Raw genomic sequence first — 20,657 nt, forward strand, 5'->3', positions numbered from 1 at the left:
AAACTCCAACAAATCTCGTGAGTTCATGGCTGAGACATCTAAGACGATGAGATCAAAACAACGGCGCTCAAGCAACAAGATTAGGGTTTGGGAAAAGGACAAGCGAAACGACTGCGTAAGGTCCTCCGCCCATTTCGTCCACCTACTCTATGCATTCAGATTCAATTTCGGTAACGAAATTTCCTTACATTAGCAATTTTGTAGAAATTGAAAGTTGGGTTTCTAGACCTGAAACAGATCTTGAATTGAAAGTTGGGTTTCTGTAGAAACTGGGATTAAAATATTGTGTTCTGGTTAGAGTTGGTTTTTGTATTGGGTATGTGTATTTGTTTCTTGATTGGTGTTGCTTGGTATTGGGTATGTGTTCTGGTTAGGATACTATTTTGAATGAAGATGAATGCCTGAAATTGAAAAGGAGAAGAATTATTCGATAAGTGAAAGTTGAATGGTTCAACGTATATTCCAGATACTGAATTATGCCTCTTTACCACTTGATGCACGGCAAGCCAAATCTAAATGGTGAGACTTTGTTGTTGTATTAGGAATCATGTCATTGTTTCAGGGTCCAAAGAAAGGCAGAAAGCTCCCATTCGCAGGTTCAAAGAAGAAGCCGGTAACTCTCTGCTCCTTATTCTTATGGTGTTTTAGTTTTACAGTTGTAAGATTTAGGATGTTTTGACTGATCGGGGTGGTGCCTTAATAGGAGAAGGTGGTGAACCCACTGTTCGAGAAGCACCAGAAGTAGTTCAGGATCGGAGGGGCATTGCCTCTGAAGAGGGATCTGACCCGATTCGTCAAATGGCCCAAGGCTGTTCAGATTCAAAGGAAGAAGAAAGTCCTCAAGCAGAGGCTCAAGGTCCCACCACCTCTCAACCAGTTCACAAAGACCCTTAATAAGAACCTCGGTATGTATTCCATCCTATTCTTTTTGTTTCACATGTTTCGCACATAATTAACATAATTATTATCTCAGTATAATGGATTAGATTGCATTTTGCTGTTAATTTGTGATTGAGTATTCAATTCATGTGTGTTGTTATGTTGGAAGAGCGAGTTTTCGGTACTGTTGCTTTGCCAAATATCAAATTGTCAGAAGTCTGATCAGTGTTTTGATGCTATAACCAACTATGCTTGAATTTGCTCTACTATACTTGCATTTTCTTCCCAACACTTGTGTAGGCATTTTTGTTTTGTTTTTTGTAGATTGAATTGTTCAGTGTTGTTGCTAGATAATTCCAGTATTTCGTAATAAGTTTTCTCCCGTGGTAGTTTCTTTTCCAAAGTTCATTGCAATTGTATTTCTATGCCCTTGTTAAAATTCAGGGTTATGGTAAACATGTTCATGTGAGTTGATGCTAGTGTTTATAATATTCTGTATATGTTCTATTTCATCTTGTTTTTGTGGGGAGCAAGATTGATGTTGGTTCCACTAGTCTAGACTACTCGATTTAATATATCCATTTTTTTTTTTTTGCTTCCCTGTAGCAACAAGCATGTTCAAGATGCTTCTGAAGTACAGGCCTAGAGACAAAGCAGAGAAGAAGGAGCGTCTTTTGAAAAGGGCTCAAGCAGAGACTGAAGGAAAAGACTGTTGAAGCCAAGAAGCCTATTGTTGTGAAGTACGGTCTCAACCATGTCACCTACCTCATTGAGCATGTATTATTCTCTACCTTCTACTAATGTTGTATTTCCTTATTATTGATTCTGTTTGAGTGACATTGTCTATAATGCATTTATTTGCAGAACAAGGCCCAGCTTGTCGTTATCGCTCATGATGTCAATCCAATTGAGTTGCTTTATGCAGAAAGATGGAGATCCCCTTTTGCATTGTGAAGAGCAAAGCACGTTTGGGAGTGGTAATTCTTCTTACATATACATTCTATTTTTTTGTTCTACCATGCCACGACTGCTTGAACAAACTTTCACTATCTTCTCATAGAATCCTTAACCTTTATATGTTATAATGTCACTTAATTTTTTGTCATGCCTGGCCCACTTGAGCTGGCATCAAGTTAGTATAATTGATTCTCTAAAACTACTGCCACTATTTTCCATGAGTTTCACCAGCGTCCATGGTAAGAGTCCGTCCATGGAATATGCAAAGTTGAGGAATGATTCACTAGAAAGTGAATTTGGACATGCTCTTGGAGCTAATTTCTCTATAAAAAAATCTGCTGCCTACCATTTTGGTCCATTTTTGGCTTTGTATAGAGTAGCAATTATTTTGTTTCATGTGTTGAAGCTAACAATCTAGCAATTCTTTGTTCAAGACATAAGGTAATGTGCCATCAAGGTAATTGACTAATATTTACTTCTCTTACATGATGCACCATTTCATATAATTTTCTAGTTGTGTCTGTTGATTTAGAAATACCCCAGAGAAATTTATTCTGGTTGCTGGTCACTACGAATTTAAGTTTTTGCATTTCTATCATTTCAGGTTAGACATGACCAACTTCTGACCCTTCTTTTTACTGACTGACTAGCATATGGGAAACTTTCAATGCTATATATAACTCATTTTATGTAACTTATTCTAGTAAAGAAGTTTCTAACTGAATTTTACATAAGCTTTTATTCCTCTTCTAGTTCACGTGAGACTCACTTCTCTATTTAAATTTCCTGAGTTTAGTTGCGTCCTGCTTCTTGATATGTCTGTTCAAAGTTTGAAGTCTTATATATTCTGCACTGGTTATTAGCTTGTAATTTCATTCATACTATTTTGCAAATATTGTAGTCATGTATTCTTAGCCTCTTTAAATTATTGTTTCAGGAATATTGTGCGGCAATGTGCATATTCAAATGTTAAAGCTACTGAACTGATTCTCCCACAGTTTGTTAACTAATATTACACCATAGTGGTGGCAGAAGCAGAAGAAAGAAAAGAGGAGCAGTAGGAGCAGGCATTAGTAGTGGTTGAAGTGGGCAAGCAATCATAAATAGTCCAATAATCACTGTATCCATTTCTAGCACACTTATGTTTTTATCTCTGATGCAATGTAAGACAATAAATTCTGATTCATGACTTTGTGGAACAATGACTAATACGAATGTATATATCTTGGTGGATCCAATGTATTTTGAAGTTTGAAGTATGGGTTGAAGTACTCTAGTTCATTTGATGGTTTGCATCAAATTTTATTTCCATTTAGTCACTACTGTTCATTAGGTAAATGCATGTTTAAATGATCATACAACAGATTTCTCAGATATCAGACAGTGGTTTTTTTGAAAAAATAAAGTCTTCTAATTAACTCTCACACAACAGAAAACACTAGAACTCTGTTGTCTGAAAAACTTAACAAACAACGGATTTAAACCAAGCACTGTTGTTTGAAGGCAGTGCTTCAATTGCTACGCATAGCATCTACCGAGCCATAACACAACAGTTATACCACATACCCGTTGCCTGTTTGCATATCAGACAACTGTGTTCCACTGTTGTCTGAATTTTCAACAGACAACGGCTCGCTCTACAACGGTGGCACTCCAAATCAGACAAAAGTTTATGTCTGTCTTCCGATAAGTTTTTTGGCATAGTGTGTTGTGTATTGTACATATCTCATTTTGTGTGTGGAGACGCATTGGAATTTAGAGGTGAGCAAAATTGTTTTAAGCACCTACAGAAGCGCCCCTTGTTCAAAGAGAGGAGGACGGTTATTCACATTTCATTTGATGTTCAGAGGCGAGGTGATAAATCTCACTTGTTTTTGGTGATAAATTAGTCATGTTATATTTTATTAGAATATAAAAACTAGGAGCTCCAAGCATCTATATCCATAAAATTATATGATATAGCTCAATTCAAATGATTTAATTGACACTGAGCTCGGCCTAGCTGCCTCAACTAGTTCATTTAAATATTGAACACCAATGTCTTATGCAATATATATCCATAAATAATTAAACGGAACACAAGGTAGTTTTTACATATATATATAAACTCAATTCCTCGTGATCATTTGATTCACTCATTTGATGCTCATAGACGATCAATGTAATCTAAGATCATATGAATAGTTCATGATAACCCCATAATTGACCAGCATAGCAAGTCACTACAACCATTGAGTGAGTTGTGTGTGTGTGTTTTTAAAAATATTAAAAAACTACAATGATGAGATTTGAATATTAGACCTCTTTATTTAAAATCTCATGACAATTCCACCAATACTATTTCTTTTATGTTGTCAAAATAGTGATATAAAACATTATATCCTTGTTTTAACATAAGTATTTTTTCTAAATATTAAATATATGTTTATTAATAAAGACTAATCTCATCATAATACAACTATAGAATGAAGGAATTAAAGAATAATATGATACTAAATCTTCATTATATTAATAAAGATTAATCTCACAATAATATACTAAAAACAATATATTTTGAGTTTTTTTTTTCTTTCTTTATTTCTTATAGTGGAATATAAAAAATTATTATAAAACTAATCTTAAAAAGCTACGATTAATAAAAACGTTGTAGAACTTAATTTATTTTAATTTTCTAAATAGTTAAATAAAATTAATCTTTATTTGTTCAAATTAAGATTTTAAAATGCATATGCACTAATTAGTGTTCTCGGTCCTCGTGCCATCAAATGATTTTATTTAAATTTCAAGGTAAATCATTCACTCATTTTATTTGATGAACTGAAAGCATTTCAACCCCATCAATTTTTGTCCTTTACATATTTGATGAAATGACACTGCAAGAAGGCTATAAATTAATGTTCCAGCTAAATTGCTCTTCTTGCAGGCACCTAAAGATAGATATTGCTGAAGGATTATGTTAAGAAGGACCCATATCTAACAATGATCATTTGCAGATTTTCAATCAAATAGAGACTTGTATATTGCAACAACAACAGAGGAAACACATGCAAATAGATGATATACATATACAATGTTTTTGACATTTCCAACATATATAAAGAAATTCAATTCAATAATTTATTCTGCATTGCAATTGCAAGCTGCTAACATTAGTTTGGTATTGGATTCAGAGCCAGGGAGAGTTATAAATGGGAGTGACCACATATTTAATATGCAGATACTTGTGGAGGCCCTTCATACCAAATTCTTTTCCAAAGCCACTCATCTTGTATCCTCCAGAATGGACATCGTTGCCGAAGCCAAAGTAGCAGTTGATCCATATAGTGTATGTGCGGATAGAGCACTTGATCTTGAATCTAATGGTTGTAGTGTGAACTTCTTGCTATGTTGGGGATTTGAGGAAGACGATTGGCGATTTGTGAACTTCTTGATCGGATTTGGGCCACGAGTGGTGTACATACATAGCATCTGCCGGCCATAATCAGCACTTAAGACTTGACCATGTCACATTGTCAGAATGACTTCAATGGTGTAACCCCCGGAAACACAGCAAGACAACCTCCACCGGCAAGACAACTCCTGGCCGAAACATGCCTTGACACACCGACATGCGCCACCCAAAGTTGTCTTTGCAGAAAAGACCAAAACTCAACGTGGTCCTTTTCTCGCTCTCTGTTTGTGTTGTGCAAGTCTACCAAGGCTATCTCTAACATAGCAGCAAGATCCCGGCCATATGCTTGACGGCTTGTGCCGGTCCGATTTTCTACGACAGATTGTGTTGGGAGCACCTCGGGGGTGTTGAGATTTAGGTCGTCCACGTTAATTGGTGTGGTGAACAATTAACAGTTGACGGTTGATGGATTGGTAGGGTTGGGCTGAGGGTTGGTGGCTAGTCATGGTAGGTTGAATGGGAAATGACTCTTAGTTCAGAGATTCCCACAGACGGCGCCAATGTTAATACTCAGAATACCGCCATATGAAGTCGGCTTCCGATAACGTGGACGGGAGTTCAATCTTCCGATATATGTGTAATTCCGAAAATCCCGCTAATTTTTCAAGAGAAATACAACGGCGTCAAGAGGGGAGACCGCGGTTGGCGGTCTTCGCTCCTCTGATGCTAAAGTTAAACGATGTACTTGTATTGACAAATGTACAACTAACCAAAGGCTACCCATCTCATCAAGGATCAAGTAAGCACTTAAAACAGGTTGTAATGGGGCTAAGCTAGGGTTTTCGAAGCTTGGGTCTTCGAGTTCATTCGCCGTGGCTCTTGCTTTACGGGCCTCCTCTCAGGCAATGTTGGCAGCTGGTGGCAAACCAAGTCAAGTGATAGGCCCGACATATCTTCATATTTTTCCGTAAAACAATCCTTGTATTCTTGCAACAAGTCAAAAAGTGAAGAAAAGTTTGCTCACGAGTATATCCTCATTCTCGTTAGGCCACTTTTCAGTCTAAATAGGACCACCTGTTTTAAGGAGTCTCTCTCTTTACGGGTATGTGGTATAATTGTTGTGTTATGGCTCGGTAGATGCTATGCGCAGCAATTGAAGCGCTGCCTTCAAACAACAGTGCTTGGTTTAAATCCGTTGTTTGTTAAGTTTTTCAGACAACAGAGTTCTAGTGTTTTCTGTTGTGTGAGAGTTAACTAGAAGACTTTATTTTTTCAAAAAAACCATTGTCTGATATCTGAGAAATCTGTTGTATGATCATTTCAACATGCATTTACCTAATGAACAGTAGTGACTAAATGGAAATAAAATTTGATGCAAACCATCAAATGAACTAGACACTGAGCTCAGTCCTCGTGAACCTGGCCTATTTAAATATTTACACAATTTGATAATTATATGTTAGGAGGTGTTAGCATCACTAGCTCGAAAACCTTCCTCTTCGTTAGAGAAAGTGAACGACCCAGAGCACAAACCCACCAGACTTTGTTGGCCCAATTGTGGTCCTGACAGCTAATTTTTTTTTTTTTGAACAATTGGAGCTGCAGAGGTACACGTGCAAAACGGGACAAAGGTCAACTCCTATATCTACAAAAATCTAACTTTAGACTACCTCTGCTTGGTACAATATCCATTTGAATTAAGCATCTCGATCCTGTGCACTAATTAGGAGGATAGGCTCAGTAAAGTGACTACTTGAGGCCGTTAGGGTTCATGTTATAACACCTATTGCTATATGCTCCATGACATTTGGCATATAGCTTACCAAGCTAAAGTGCATTTGGTAAGCTATAGATGAAAATGCAAGTATTATCCCAGAGCATGCTTGTGCATCTTAGTACAAACATATGCCAACAGTGGCTGAAAATCGTAAGGGCTTCAGATCTTCTGAAAATTTCTGGATTTCTGAGTCCTTGTCTCCGGAGGGGTAAGTGAAATGATCGCTCTTCCTCTTTCTCTCTTCACCCTCCTCTGATCTGAGTCGCCATTGCTACCATTGGTACTAGAAGAGGAGGGAAGGAAATAATCCATCGCAACCCTTCCAATGAGTTGTCCTCCAGGATGGAGATGGTCATCAGAGCAGCGCGCGGCCTAGCTGCCTCAACTCCCTCAAGGGGAAAAACAGAAGCCTGTCCTTCAAACCCTTGAGGTAAGGCGCCAAAGAAGAGCGTAGGGCCTCAAGTGGCCTTCCACCCTTCTTCATTTTGCTCCACGCGAGGGAATCTAAAGAGAGAGACTCCCTAGAATGTGGTACCCCGCGTTAGGAGCGCCGCGTGTTCTTCAGCCTAACTAGAACTGGTGAATCCCGTCAAGACTTTCTGGGGCCAAAGACATGCAGCTGGACCTGAGATTAGGCCATAAGGCCTACCCAGGAAATGAGATTAAGCCATAAAGCCTATGGATATAGAGGCTAAAAGCTTGGAAAGGAGATGGTTTCAAGAATAGGAGGAAGAGAAGTTGGGATTGCAAGACATTTTCTGGATGAATCATGGTTGCATGTATTTGCACTCCTACTATATAGGTATTTATAGGAGCCAACCTTAGTGGCCTCAACCCTTTGGTCTTGGCAGTTGAAGTAGATTCAACGCCTTCAATGGGGTCATTAAGGGAATTCAATGCTATGATCTCGGAAATGAACAAAACTGAAAACGCGTGGACAACGGAACAGTCTCCAAGGAGGTAACTGCTCCATTTCGAGTTTATCCCTTTGAAAACTGCTGTAAACAATTAAGGGGAAATAGTTATCGCTTTGCTATCTAAGAAGATAAAATAAAAATTTGGGCCAACAAAGTGGGCTAAATAGATAATTGATAATAATATTAATATTGTTCATACAAAATAATGGGCCTACTAGAGGCCTAAAGTTTTCAGCCTGCATAAGTTAGGCGAAGGAAAAGTTGGTCCAGGATGAAACTCGCGTCAGCAGCAGCTTGTGCGGCCTGTTGGGCTGCCACACGGGTTTAGGCCACTATCTATGACAGCGCCTCGAAGGCGACTATGGGTTGTTCCAGTTGGGGTTCCTCAATGGCAAGTCTGGCCATCACAGTGATTCATTGGGCCTGAAGGTCCTGAATCTGGGACCGGAGATGGTTTCTCGCGAGCGTCAGCTCCCTGACGAGATTGGCCTGATCACCCAAAGAGTCGCGGGAGTTGTCCATCTGATGGGTCAGGGCCTGATAGTGGTCTTGGGTTTGCCTAGCCTGAGCAGTCGCGGCCGTCTTCTTGTTAAGCCATTGGGGGAGGTCCTGCAGCAGTTGGTCAATGTCAAGAAACTGAGCTTCAGTGGTGGCTCCCTCGCGATGAAGTACCCTCAGGTATTCCAAGACTCTTATGGGCACGCCAGGGGTCAGGATATCGGGGCCCAAGAGGCGACGAATGCCTTCTCTAGCTTCATCCACCACTCCAGTTGGGACGACTTCAAGCACACGAGCCAACCTTTCTAGCCTTGAAGGAGGCATAGGTGGTAGGTTGGGATCCACAGCGACAAGAGCCTCAAGAGGCTCCGTGACAGGAACTGCCTCCGGCACTGGTTCATGAGGTGATTCTTCCTCATCTTCAAGTACTTGGGGGGCAGGTTTCTGATCAACCCGGTTTCCACCATCCGGCTCAGCAGGGTTCTCAATAGAGATTTCCTCGGCAGCTACTGTCACTTCCTCATTAGGAGTGTCATTTTAATCCTGGAAGGAAGGGTTAGAATTTGTAAAAGGAATAAGGCGGAAGCCAGAATGGAAATATTTACAAGGAAACATACTTCTTCAATAGGTGACTAGCGGGGAATGTCAGTTATCGCATGTTCTTGAACAATCTCAAGAAGATTGGCTGGATCAGGCATGACCTACTCCATGATGGGGTTTGCTGTTGGTTCCTCGCGAGAGGTTTCTATAGGTGGCGCTCTTTCTTCAGTCTTAAGTGAGCTGTCATCCAGAATCTGCACCGGCACCAGGGGTAGTTGCGGATCACTCGCGGTGCTAATTGGAGGTGGAAGATTGGTTGAATCAAGCCGCGCTTGGGTCTGACCAGTGGGCACTTGAGTAGAGGGTGCTCCGTCACCAGCAGTGGATGATCCTTCATCGATTAGCCTTAAGGGCCTATGACAGACCTGCAAGTAAGGAGCGTTATAGGCTCAGACATAACTATAGAATGAGTATTTTGCTGTTGTGTTTAGTGTGAAGTACCAGTCGAAATGCGAGTGGTTCATTTTCCTCCCACGGGTCTGTCCGGGGGTCAGCTCGACTGCGTTTGCGGGCCAAAGCAGCGGCAAGCTGTCAGGTTCAAAAGAGAGTTAAGTTAGACTGTGGAGAAAATGTCGCAGTCTTAGACTCTGGGAGGAAAGTCCTTACAGTTTGTGCGTCATCATCATCGGAAGAAGAGTCTTCAACTTCAGGATCTGTGGCTACAGCTTTCTGTTTGGCAGCCTGACCAGTGGCTGGAGAAGCATCTACTGTGCCGCTGCCGGAAGGCTGAACACGTCCCTCCTACATGAAAGAAGAGTAAGGGGAAAAAGAGTGGAGTTAAAGTGGGAGAAGAAAATAAAAACATTCAAAGGGCAAGTTACCTCTTGTGGTGGCTCGAGGATAACAATGCCGGTTTGAGCAGGACGCGAGGCTCACACCTCTGCTTCAGGGAAGCGAGCAAGCAGTTCGGTATCAGCATCATAGGGATACCGCAGATCTTGGAAGATGGTTGCGAAGAGTTCATCATCCCGCTGTCTCCAGCAGTTGACAGAGACTTCTTCCCACCATTGATCATAATCTTCGGAGGTCCCATCAACGGGAGCGAGGTTGTTGGCCCATTGAGGAAGATCAACCAATACAAGCATGCTTGGGGCTGGCGGAGGCCCAGTGGGGGGACCAATTCTGCGCCAGGAGGTGTTGTAGTTCCAAGCGTAAATGAGGGGGAATGGCACTAATTGAATCAGCCCGAGTTGGCGAGCAAAGTGATTGGGCGCGTAAAGCTCATGACTGAGTTCTTCCGCGGCGAGCCTAATGTCTGAGTAGGAGATCGTGAGGCAAAAAGCCAAGCTCGCGCGATCACTATAATCAACTTTCCCCGGAAGGAACCATTGCTCAAGAGGTGGCGGGAATCTCCTATTAATCACTAAATCGTGGGGCGGCATTTTGTGCAGGAGGTATAGATATGTAAAACACTCAGAATAGGGCCGGGATGTGTACCTTGCCTCGTGGCAGTGCCATCGGCCAAGAAGAGTGTCAGTTAGAGGTAGTGGCGGAATGTCGTCACGGCTGAAGAATGGAAAGTAAATTTGAATCCAGAAATCAAGAATCCAGAAGGGGCCTAAGATGTTAGTTTTGAAAGGATGCATGGTGGCCTGGTATAAAGTGCGGTAGAGGGCGCCCAAAACTGGTTGTCCAAGCCCTACGCGATGGCCGTTGTAGAGGGCCGTCGCGAGAGAAGTCCAAGGTCCAGTGGGCTTGTTAGTGGAGGTACAGGAGATGAACTTGCACAGCCAGTACTCCAGGAAGGCAATTCCTCCGGTCGCGTTGTGTTCTCCGCGGTAATGGGACAGCCACCGCGGGTAGGAGCCGCTATGAGAGCTGCAGCCTGTTTGAGCCATTGTCAAAGTGAAGGCGACAGAGTCAAATTGGCCATGGACGTAGGGCTAGCCGTCAATGGGTAACCCAGTAATCGTGAGGATGTCTAGCAGAGTGATGCCCATTTGGCTGAATCGAAAGTCAAAAGTGTTGGTGGCGGTGTTCCAAAAACAAAGAAAGGCAGCCAATGGTGAACGATTTCCACCGCGCGGAAGGTAAAAACAGAGATCAATGGTCTGAGTAATATCTACCGCATCCCAGCGAGCCAGATCTCGCGCTCGTGCTTCGCGATACCATTAGAGCTCTGCAGCGTTGATGGTGGCGGGCCAATGCCCTATTTGGCTCTGTGCTGATGCGCACCCCAGCTAGTGAAATCTCCAGTTGTTCTTCTGAGGACCGGAATGGGTTGTCAGATGGGCAGGCCGTAGAGGGCGAGTGAGTAGTCCGGGATGGAATCTCGTGGTGAAGGGCCCAGTCTGGCATGGTGGTTTGGGAGTCTGAGAAGCAGAGGTCTTCGGACGATGGTATGAATGAAACAGCAGGCACCTACGCTTGTTCCCCAAGTATGGGCGGCTTTCTCGTTAAGTTCTTTTTCCTGATCGATGATCATCTTCTTTGGGGGAGCCATTTTTGGGTTTCTATAAAGAGGTGTATGGAGTAAGGAGTTTTCTGGGTTTAGGAGACTGGAAGGGTTTCTGATGTGATAAGTCTGAAGTGGCTGCGGGATTTAAATAAGAGATTTTGTGAGGGAAACCATACGACGAAAAGACGTTTTACAAAGCGAATGGACTCGACCCTTATTAATGGCCTCGTTTCAATCATTAGGCGTGTCGTTTTAAGTCCCCTTCAATCAGTTACTTCTCGCGGGCCTGATTTCGGGGCCTAGGGGGCAATGTTTGAGCCCAAAAGTAATTTTGGCAAGATCGTTTAGGAGATTTAGCACAGCGGGCCGATACCTGCGGCCCAAAAATAAGCCTACTTGGGTTTGGGTTATAACTTCACTCATTCCGTGATCCATAAGGAAAATGAGCCCTTATTGGAATCAAGTAGCAGAGATCAAATAGGAAACTTCAATCAATAATCCTTCTATGGCAAGGAACAGTCGAAACTCTAGGTATAAATATCAGGTTTTAAGGACAAATTATAGACAATTCTTCAATCAACTAATCACACAGATTATCAAATCCTCTCCGGAGCAAACTACCTGCAACCTAGTTGCAAACCAGCTAGCTCCTCGCAACCCAGCGAAGCTAAAGTCACGCTTTAGCAAAACCCGTGCTTCCTCCAAACTTCCCAATTGAGTATCGATTCGGTGTCACGAAGAGATCACAACCAAAGCCCTTATCCATAAGGCAAGAAGTCCTTTTCCGAAAGGCATGGAGAAGAACCTGGTGACGAGGTTGGTGCTCTCCTCGTCCACGGCGTTTGATCAAGAAGTCAGGTCAAGGGATTCTCCGACGACTGCACCCAACGGTGCTGGCACGCCTGCGCACACGATCAAAAGAGACAGTTTGCACCCATACTAGTTTTGGAGCCAAACACTTAGGATAAGCTCAAGTGGCAATTCATTGAGCAGGGTATTGTATGAGGTTCAAATACCTTAAAACTTCAGTAAACTAATTATGCAGAGTGTGACCTCTACTACTTTTTCAGGTGATCGATTGTTAATGGAAAGCTCACTGAAAGTCTCAAACACTCTTCTGGGAGAGGGGATTCGACAAGGCAACCCTCTACCTCCTTATCTCTTTGTGCTCTGCATGGAAAAGCTATCTCACTTGTAAACTTGGCTGTTGAGGTTGGCCAATGGAGACCCTTGAGGGCTTCTCAATCCGGGCCTAAAACATCTTTATTCTTCACTATAATCTCTTTTTTTTCTCTGAGGCCTCAGTCAAGCAAGCTAGAAATTACGAGAAATGAATCGACATCTATTGTGGATCAGCAGGTAACACTGGTACTTTTGATAAGTCATTGATCCATTGTTCTCTTAATGTTAGAAGAGGTTCTGCTTCTGAAATAAGTAAGGTTTGTGGTTCCACCGTCACATCTGACGTTGGAAAGTACCTTGGCCTTTGATTCCTTCTCAAGGCACCAAAATACTTATGTCAATCTAGTGGACAAAGTATAGCTGGTAGGTTAACACTCATACAACCTGTAACATCCTCACTTCCTAGTTACGCCATGCAGACAGCTAAACTAATGCCTACCATTCGTCAATCTATCAATAGGCTAGATAGGAACTTCTTATGGGTGACGCTGTTGATTAGAATCACCTTACGTACTATAGTGGGACGTTGTTTGTAAACCAAAATGCAAGGGTGGCCTGGGTGTAAAGAGAAATGAAGATATGAATGGTTGCACAGGCAAGCTGGAGAATTATTCAAGGGGACTCTCAGCTTTGGTGTAACATTTTCCAAGAATAGTACCTTGGCCATTCTCTATGGGTTTTTGCTTGACCCCAATTATAAGTTATCTGGGAGTTCTTCAAGCACTTGCATCAGTATAGTTCTACGTACTAATTTGTTAAGGGGCAATTTAGCCTGGAGGCTTGGTTAACATTTGCTATACCAAGTTCTGGGTGGATAACTGGTCTGGAAGTGGTATCCTGAGTGATTTAGCTCTTAACAATGATTTTATTGATCCCTCGAATAGTATTGAAGGATATTTGAACAATTCTAGTTTGGATATCCACTTGGTTAATCCTTGCTTACCTCCTCATTCAGTGAAGCAAATTGTCTACATTCCCATTGATGTTTCTTGTAATGTGGTGATAAACTGAGCTGAAGTCATACTTAATCAACTGGTAAATACTCAGTTGCACCCGCCATGTGTTCTGATTCTAACAGCTCTACTGACACTCAATGGAAGCATATATGAGAGATTTTGGATTCTTAGTCAGTGTAGGTTACTCCCTAAGGGCAAAAATAAAGAGGCTGTCTGCATTTCCTAATTGTCCTTTTTGCCAAAATCTTCGAGAAGCAATCATGCATTTGCTTTTGTGACAAAGTTAGTTTGAGAAGCTGTTGGTGTTCCTTCAAGGATGCAAGATTCTTTCTCCTCAAGTTGGAAATTAACCAAGTCCAGCTTGAGCAATTCGATTGGCACATCTACTTCTCCACGGCTCCTGCCGTTGTCTATCGAACTATAATTGATGATTTTTTTGGCTAGGCTTCCCTAGAGTGTTTTGCTCTGGCCATGCTAGCCATTCTGTTTCTATTGTTTTCCTTTTTGGGCAGTCTAGCCCTAATAGTACCCAGAGAGAAGGAAAAAAAAAAGTGTGAGCAAGAGCCACAACATCTGTATTCAAAAGATACAAAATCGATTGAGACAATATCGCAAGTCTTTTAGGATTTACTGATTTTAGGGCAAAACACTTATCAAGTATATGGTAGTGTGCTGCTCTTGTAGAGGCTATACAATGGAAAGTTGGAAACCCAGAGGGGTCTAAAATGACTGACAATGTCCGAACTTGTTAATATTATAGTTAAGATAAAAGATAATATTATGATCTTATGATTAAAGAGAGAGATTACATTGTTGGGGAGAAGCATAATCACATATTAATTACATTCAATAAGAAAGTACATGGACAGCAACGAATTCTGTTTCCACTAACAAAAATAGAAGCACATAGTCAACACCAAAAACTGTTTATCCAATCTTGCGATCTCCAGCTAGTAAGGCCAAAAACCACCTCCGTCAGGCTTCTTTACGAGAATCTGACTATATTCCGGCCGCGACGTCTGCAACCATTAACACAAGTGTTCAGATTGCAATTTATGAAAAACAATTAAAACATTTTAATTGAAGAACCACCAAAATGGGAAGGAAATGAGATATGCCACTATTGTGCAATGCCTACTATCTGAGGATGGAATAGAACTGTCCATATATCAGAACATTAAGAAGCCACTAAAAGCAGGTTGAAACAGACAAAAAAAAAAAAAGGATTCTTTAATAGAGCGCTTCTCTATATCACAAAATATAATCATAGCCACTTCAATCCTCGGGCAATATGATGCAAGAGGGTATAATAATAACGGAAAATAGAAAGCAAAATAAGCCCATATATCATGTGACATTTAACTACAGTATTGTGTCCTCAATATCTGAGATCAGCATCTCTAGGTATAGCGTCACCAGTCCAGTTTATCTTGTCTACAATTTTCTACCATTACTTAGCTTCCTAGACGCAAATGCCTACGCTCTTTCATTGCTTATGTCAAACCCCCTTGGCTATAATCATCCAATGGATTTGTCACTGTTGCTCTATTTATTAACAATGTAGCTCCTATAAAAGATTACGATCGGAATTCTCTTAAGTAAAGAATTTGCAGTTAGAAGATCTACCCGGACATAATAGAACAAACCGTTTAAACAGTTACAACCTAACTGCTATGAAGAGTTTGATGGGAATCAAGGGTTGGGAGATTTAACCATGTGTTCCTCCAGGACATTGAGTCAGATACTCAACTTTTTAATAACATGGTGGATTTCTTCAATATACATCTTTTATCAATACTATGTTTACTAATTAACACTATTTAGCTTTTACTAATTTACCCATAAGAGGAAGAAACTGGGTCTTCAAAAGAAATGCCTTGAGAAAAGGCAGATGTAGAGAACATTATTGGCAAAGTCAACCAACAAACTAACAAAATACAGGAAACTGTAATATTCATTTATCTGCAAGATTAACATAACACATGAGATGATTTAAGAACAGAAACAGCATCAGTTCTACAATGAAAATTTAATTTGAAGCCATAGCAGAAAATAATAAGAACTTGGAAATCTAGAAGGATGGATGATAAAGAGGATACAAAGGTTAAGAGATATAATCAAGAAACCAAGCAAAAAACAACTAGAAGAGAGAGCAGAAAACAGGAGTACTTAGAAGATCGTTGAAAATGATGGAAGTGACTATGAAGAAAAGAACAAAGAGGATTTCAAATTCTGCAAACCTAAATGCTACAGTTTCTGGTGTTTTAAATAACAGAAAACAGTCATTCCGCAAGCATCAACTTCAATTAATTTCTGCAGGAGCTTTAACATCGACCATTGGGGACACTGAGTAAAGTGCATTGCACCCAATCAGGTTCTAAAAACGTTTTCATATGTCAGAAAAGTTTAGCATAATTTTGAAGAGCGAGAACATAGGTGATTAGGAGAAACATTGTTAGAATTGCCAGAAAAAAAAAACAACCATTCACTGATAAGGGATCAGATACATTTACATATCAACAACAGAAGCGGATTAGGTCGATCCATTGCTAGAATTGAATTTATATTTGTTATTCCCAAATCTAGTGTCCCCAATTTGGCAGACAATACTATTCAAAACATATCAGAGGATGTTGACAATGAGCTATAGCTCAGGTGGTTTAGTAGTTCAATACGACAATTATTACTTTCAGACTATACATATAGAGAATACTTGGAACACAGATATACCTACTGAAACTTCTCCCTTACTTAAAACCCCTCCTAAAACAGTCTCTACTCCCAATATCCAAAAGTTGAAAAGGTTACACTACTGAAAGGTGTACTCCAATTTTAGTGAATAAACATGCAAGCTAAAACGACACTTATATTGGAAACCACCAACAATATAGGCCTACATACTTTATTCCACTCGCCCTTCATCCCAGCGTATACCAGGGCCTCAAGATCAAGCAACATTTCAAATTCAAATGTAAATAAATCTCAAGGGTCAGGTTGACCACTCAAAGCAACAGCTTGTAGAAAATATGGATATAACTCTTAACTGTCATATAAATTTTAAAAACATCAAAAAAGACCATTTCACTTTTGAAAAATACAGGACAACATGATAAAGAATGGGAAACTCATTCGGGCTCAAGGTACCCTGTACTTTTCTCTGACAACCCGGAACGTTTCTTCCCATAGGTTCTCTATTCTTCATGACTTCCACAAAATGCAAAGATGAATCTTAAAATAGATATCTCATTCTCTCTTCCCACTTTGCTTCTTTCAGATATATTTCTCACCAGAAAGCTTGATTCCAATTATCCCCTCAAGATCCCCACACATACAGCAGATACAAGAAGAGGACGATGAGGGAAAGGATGTGGGAGAGCCTTGAAATGGCTGTTTGGGGAAGGTAAAAATCAAAAGAATTAACAGTCTAATGTGACACTCAATGAATAGGACTTGGCTTTTATTGGTTCATTTGTTTCACTAAAGCAATCAACTGTAAAGTGCAGCTCGTAGTGGTCGTAAAATGTTAGAAAGACACAAATTAAATAAATAAATAGAAATGATGGCATCTATTTCTGTGTATGAGAAAGCATTCAAACACGCACAGTACCTATCCATTTCCAAAAGACACATTTAGATACACTCATATTTCAGCCCATTTCTTACGACTGTTTCAAACAACACTAACTTTCTTAAAAACATAAACCGGAGGATGTTAAACTCAGGCTTCCGCTTCTATCCTGAGGGAAGAAGAAAGAAAACTACACCATAATAAACAACAAATTCAACTAAAAAAGCACTGTTATCAAACTATCCGAAATCAACTTCACTAGCCTAGCTCCTTGTCGAAAATTGTCTACAGTTACTTGGCCTCCCAGAAATACACATGCCCAGGCTCCTCCCATTTTAGCTAAAATCACACTAACTAGATAGCTCCTACAGTAGACTGACTGAAATACTCTTAAATAAGAATTCTGCAGTTGCAAGCAGAAATTCCCCTATGAACAGCGATTTACAGAGCGAAACAAAAACCCTAACTGGTAAAAAAGTCAAGGTCTATGATATAACCAATCTGAGTCAGAATGACTCCATTTACAGTTGGATTGATCCTCAAATATTAAGCTCTGATCCTAACCAAACAAATTGCAAGAATTCACATATCCACATGAAATGATGAATCCATATACAGAATCATCAAAATTGATCAACAAGGAAGAAGTACTTACGAGATCTTTGAAAATGATGAAGGCGATAACGAAGAAGAGCACGAACAGAATTTCAAACTCGGCGAATCTGAAGAAGCTAAAGACCGAGTTGACAGTCCGAGTCAATGCAGACTCGTCGTCCTTTTTCCTGCTTCCGACTCGCTTCGCCATCTTGTTCTTGCCTTCTCCCAATTACTTCTGCTTCCTCCTCTCTTGCCTCATTTGCTTTTATACTCAAATGTACCCAATTGCATTTTCGTCCTTATAAGTCACACTAATTTCATTCTCCTCCACCTTTTTTTTTTCTTTTTTTTTTTCTCTTTTTCTTTAACGGAGAACGAAAAAAATTTAATGCCACAAAATATTTAACAGAAACTTTCAGAAAAAAATATTAGACACAAGAATAAAAAAGAAATTTTCGCAAAAATAACATGTAACATGTGTAAATTTTGAACGCATGGGGAGCTAAGAATGCCCACATCAAGTTTCAGAGCTGAACTTATTGTCACTATAGATTAATTTTGTCGTTCTTCTATACTAATTTCAACAAGTTCTTCGTTGATTGCCATTCACCTAATTCAAAAACCTATACATTTGTAATTCACAATCTTTTTGAAGAAACAACTTGGATTGAAGACATCTCTATTCATGGTCATGAAGTTACACACCCCATGTTAATATGAAGAATAGATTTCACTACATTAACTAAAATATTATGTCAATTTTTATTTTATGTTTTGTCAAAACATTCACGTGAGAAAATGTTGACAAAGAGAGAGAGAAACCACTTTTGGATGAAGTGTTTCTGACAAAAGTAAAGGAGAAGATATTAAGAAACAAAAATATTATCATTGAAAGATGACATATATTGCATTTTGATGGTGCATGACACATGCTAGATGGTTAGGAATGGTTGACCAGCCAAGTAGGATCCTACTTGCATTGAGGCAACAAACCCAACACCAAATTTTAATACGTACACGAGATAGCATAATTACATTGAGGATGGAGTGTATCCATGCTGACAGAAAGAGTGGTAAGAAAACTATTATCTGAATGCTGGAAAATATTTATCCTAAGTAGTATTTAAAATATATGCCTCCATAGCCTTCTGTTGTAACAGTAATAATCACCTAAGTAGTATTTAAAATATATGCCTCCATAGCCTTCTGTAACAGTAATAATCACCTAAGTAGTATCTAAAATATATGCCTCCATACCCTTCTGTGGTAACAGTAACAATCACTAGGAAAATTAAATCTTCCGTATCATAGCTAGTGGTCCTTGCAATTAATATTCTTAAAAAGAATGTCAAAAAGACCACAGCAAGTGCATAAGCGTGTTTGCATTGATCTTCTCTATGCTCAATCAGCAAACGCGACTCCGCATGGATTATCTTCACAAAAACAGGAATATATGTATAACGAAGCAACTAATGGCATGGATATCTCCAAAGTAAATGTTGACACATCACCAAAATAGAAGGCATCATGCGTAATGCTGGATGCAATACTCACATTGCAGGATGTATCACTCGAGTTGCTTCCTGCATTACACACACTGCCACACTTACCAACTGAAAATTCATTTTAATGCTTACAATTGCGAAATTCGAAAGCACCAATAAAGCAAACAAACAAGTGTGATGACATGGATAAGCATCATCTTGAGCAGCATGATTTGCATCTTCATCTAAGTGGCGCTCGATAACATTTTCATGATTTTACTTTCGTTTTAAAAGATGAAAATAAGGCAAAACTGCGTCTGGCGACCTATTTCTCAAAACATGAAAATTAATAATTAAAAGTATTTACAATTTTTATTGGAAAAATTGAACACAACAATTTGACGTTTTCATTGTTTTCTTCTTCCATTTTAGAAATTGTAGAGAATATTTCATTGCAATAAACAATCAAACACATTTTTAAATTTGAAAAATATAATCTCGTTTTTTTTAGAAATAATTTTTTAAGAAGTATTTTCTAAAACTTTACCAGATAGCCTAAATTTCAAAGAGTTGAGCTTTGAGAAGAAAAAGAATGGAGCTTTACCTTGCTCTCTGCGACAACTTCAAGTCTGTGGGTCAAGAGGCTATTACTTTTAAGCTTTGTTTTCATAGGCTTCATACCGCAGTCTAGTAATTTTGGAGCTTAACTGCTTTATCTAAAAAGTATTTGCACAAGTGAAAAAATATACGACACTTGAGCTTAGTCTCTTAAAAACTTAAATTTCGGAGCATTAAAAATTTAACCATAAGTTTTGTTTACTTATTTATTAGACCATATTAAAAATGAGGGCTCTCAGTGAATCTCCGTTCTTTTTTTTTCTTTTGAAATTTCACAGTTCGAAAACATTTAAATAGAATCAATACAGATTCACATTCTTCACAAATGAAAAGCTTAGTTACAAATTGTTAAATTGTTTTTAGCACAGAAAACAGTTCATCTATTTGAAGTAAACATTAGAAATTGAATACATGCAACAACACATCTTGATGAATCCTGATAGCAGACAGCAACATATTGTCAATCCTTAATGTTTCTAAGAGAGTTGCTGAAATCAAAATTACATGCTCAAAAACTACAAAAAAAATTAAAACTATAAGGACCAAAGATGCAATTTTGATAATCGACCGAGCCCAAAAAAAAAAAAAAACGTTTTGATGAGAGAGACAATGTTTATAATATAACAGAAATGGACAGCTGGATAACGATAAATTTATTCTTTAGAGAGAAATTCTTAGGTGGGGGTTTCCCCACCACGTGGCTTTAGGGCCACCCAATCAAAACAAAGAATTTTTTTTCTCTTTTCTGAAACTGCCTCTGCCCCCTCAATGTACAATACTTAAAAGACCTCCGACTAGACAGTGATTGATCTGCCCTATTGCCACGTGGTGCGGG

The 20,657-nt window shown here is 39.6% G+C and overlaps 1 protein-coding gene and 1 pseudogene across 1 annotated transcript; one reads left to right on the forward strand and one right to left on the reverse strand.

Moving 5' to 3' along the window:
- The first annotated feature begins 547 nt into the window (after positions 1-547).
- LOC112194485 lies at positions 548-5,317 on the forward strand (annotated as a pseudogene).
- Positions 5,318-14,293: 8,976 nt separating this feature from the next.
- LOC112191509 lies at positions 14,294-17,969 on the reverse strand. Its single transcript, XM_024330859.2, has 2 exons — positions 17,779-17,969; positions 14,294-14,574 (listed from the first exon to the last, which is right to left on the reverse strand). Exons 1-2 carry the CDS (start codon positions 17,926-17,928, stop codon positions 14,506-14,508), a joined length of 219 nt encoding a protein of 72 aa, XP_024186627.1. The 5' UTR covers positions 17,929-17,969; the 3' UTR covers positions 14,294-14,505.
- Positions 17,970-20,657: the final 2,688 nt, after the last annotated feature.

The sequence above is a fragment of the Rosa chinensis genome, chromosome 3 (assembly GCF_002994745.2).
Source record: "Rosa chinensis cultivar Old Blush chromosome 3, RchiOBHm-V2, whole genome shotgun sequence".
Taxonomy (NCBI): domain Eukaryota; kingdom Viridiplantae; phylum Streptophyta; class Magnoliopsida; order Rosales; family Rosaceae; genus Rosa; species Rosa chinensis.

What these genes read in the sequence shown, in the direction of transcription:
- LOC112191509 (XM_024330859.2), bottom strand. Translation starts at nt 17,928, where the DNA reads ATGGCGAAGCGAGTCGGAAGCAGGAAAAAGGACGACGAGTCTGCATTG. An exon ending in TCATCATTTTCAAAGATCTC is followed by an intron (nt 14,575 to 17,778) that starts GTAAGTACTTCT and finishes TAATGGTTGCAG; the next exon opens with ACGTCGCGGCCGGAATATAG.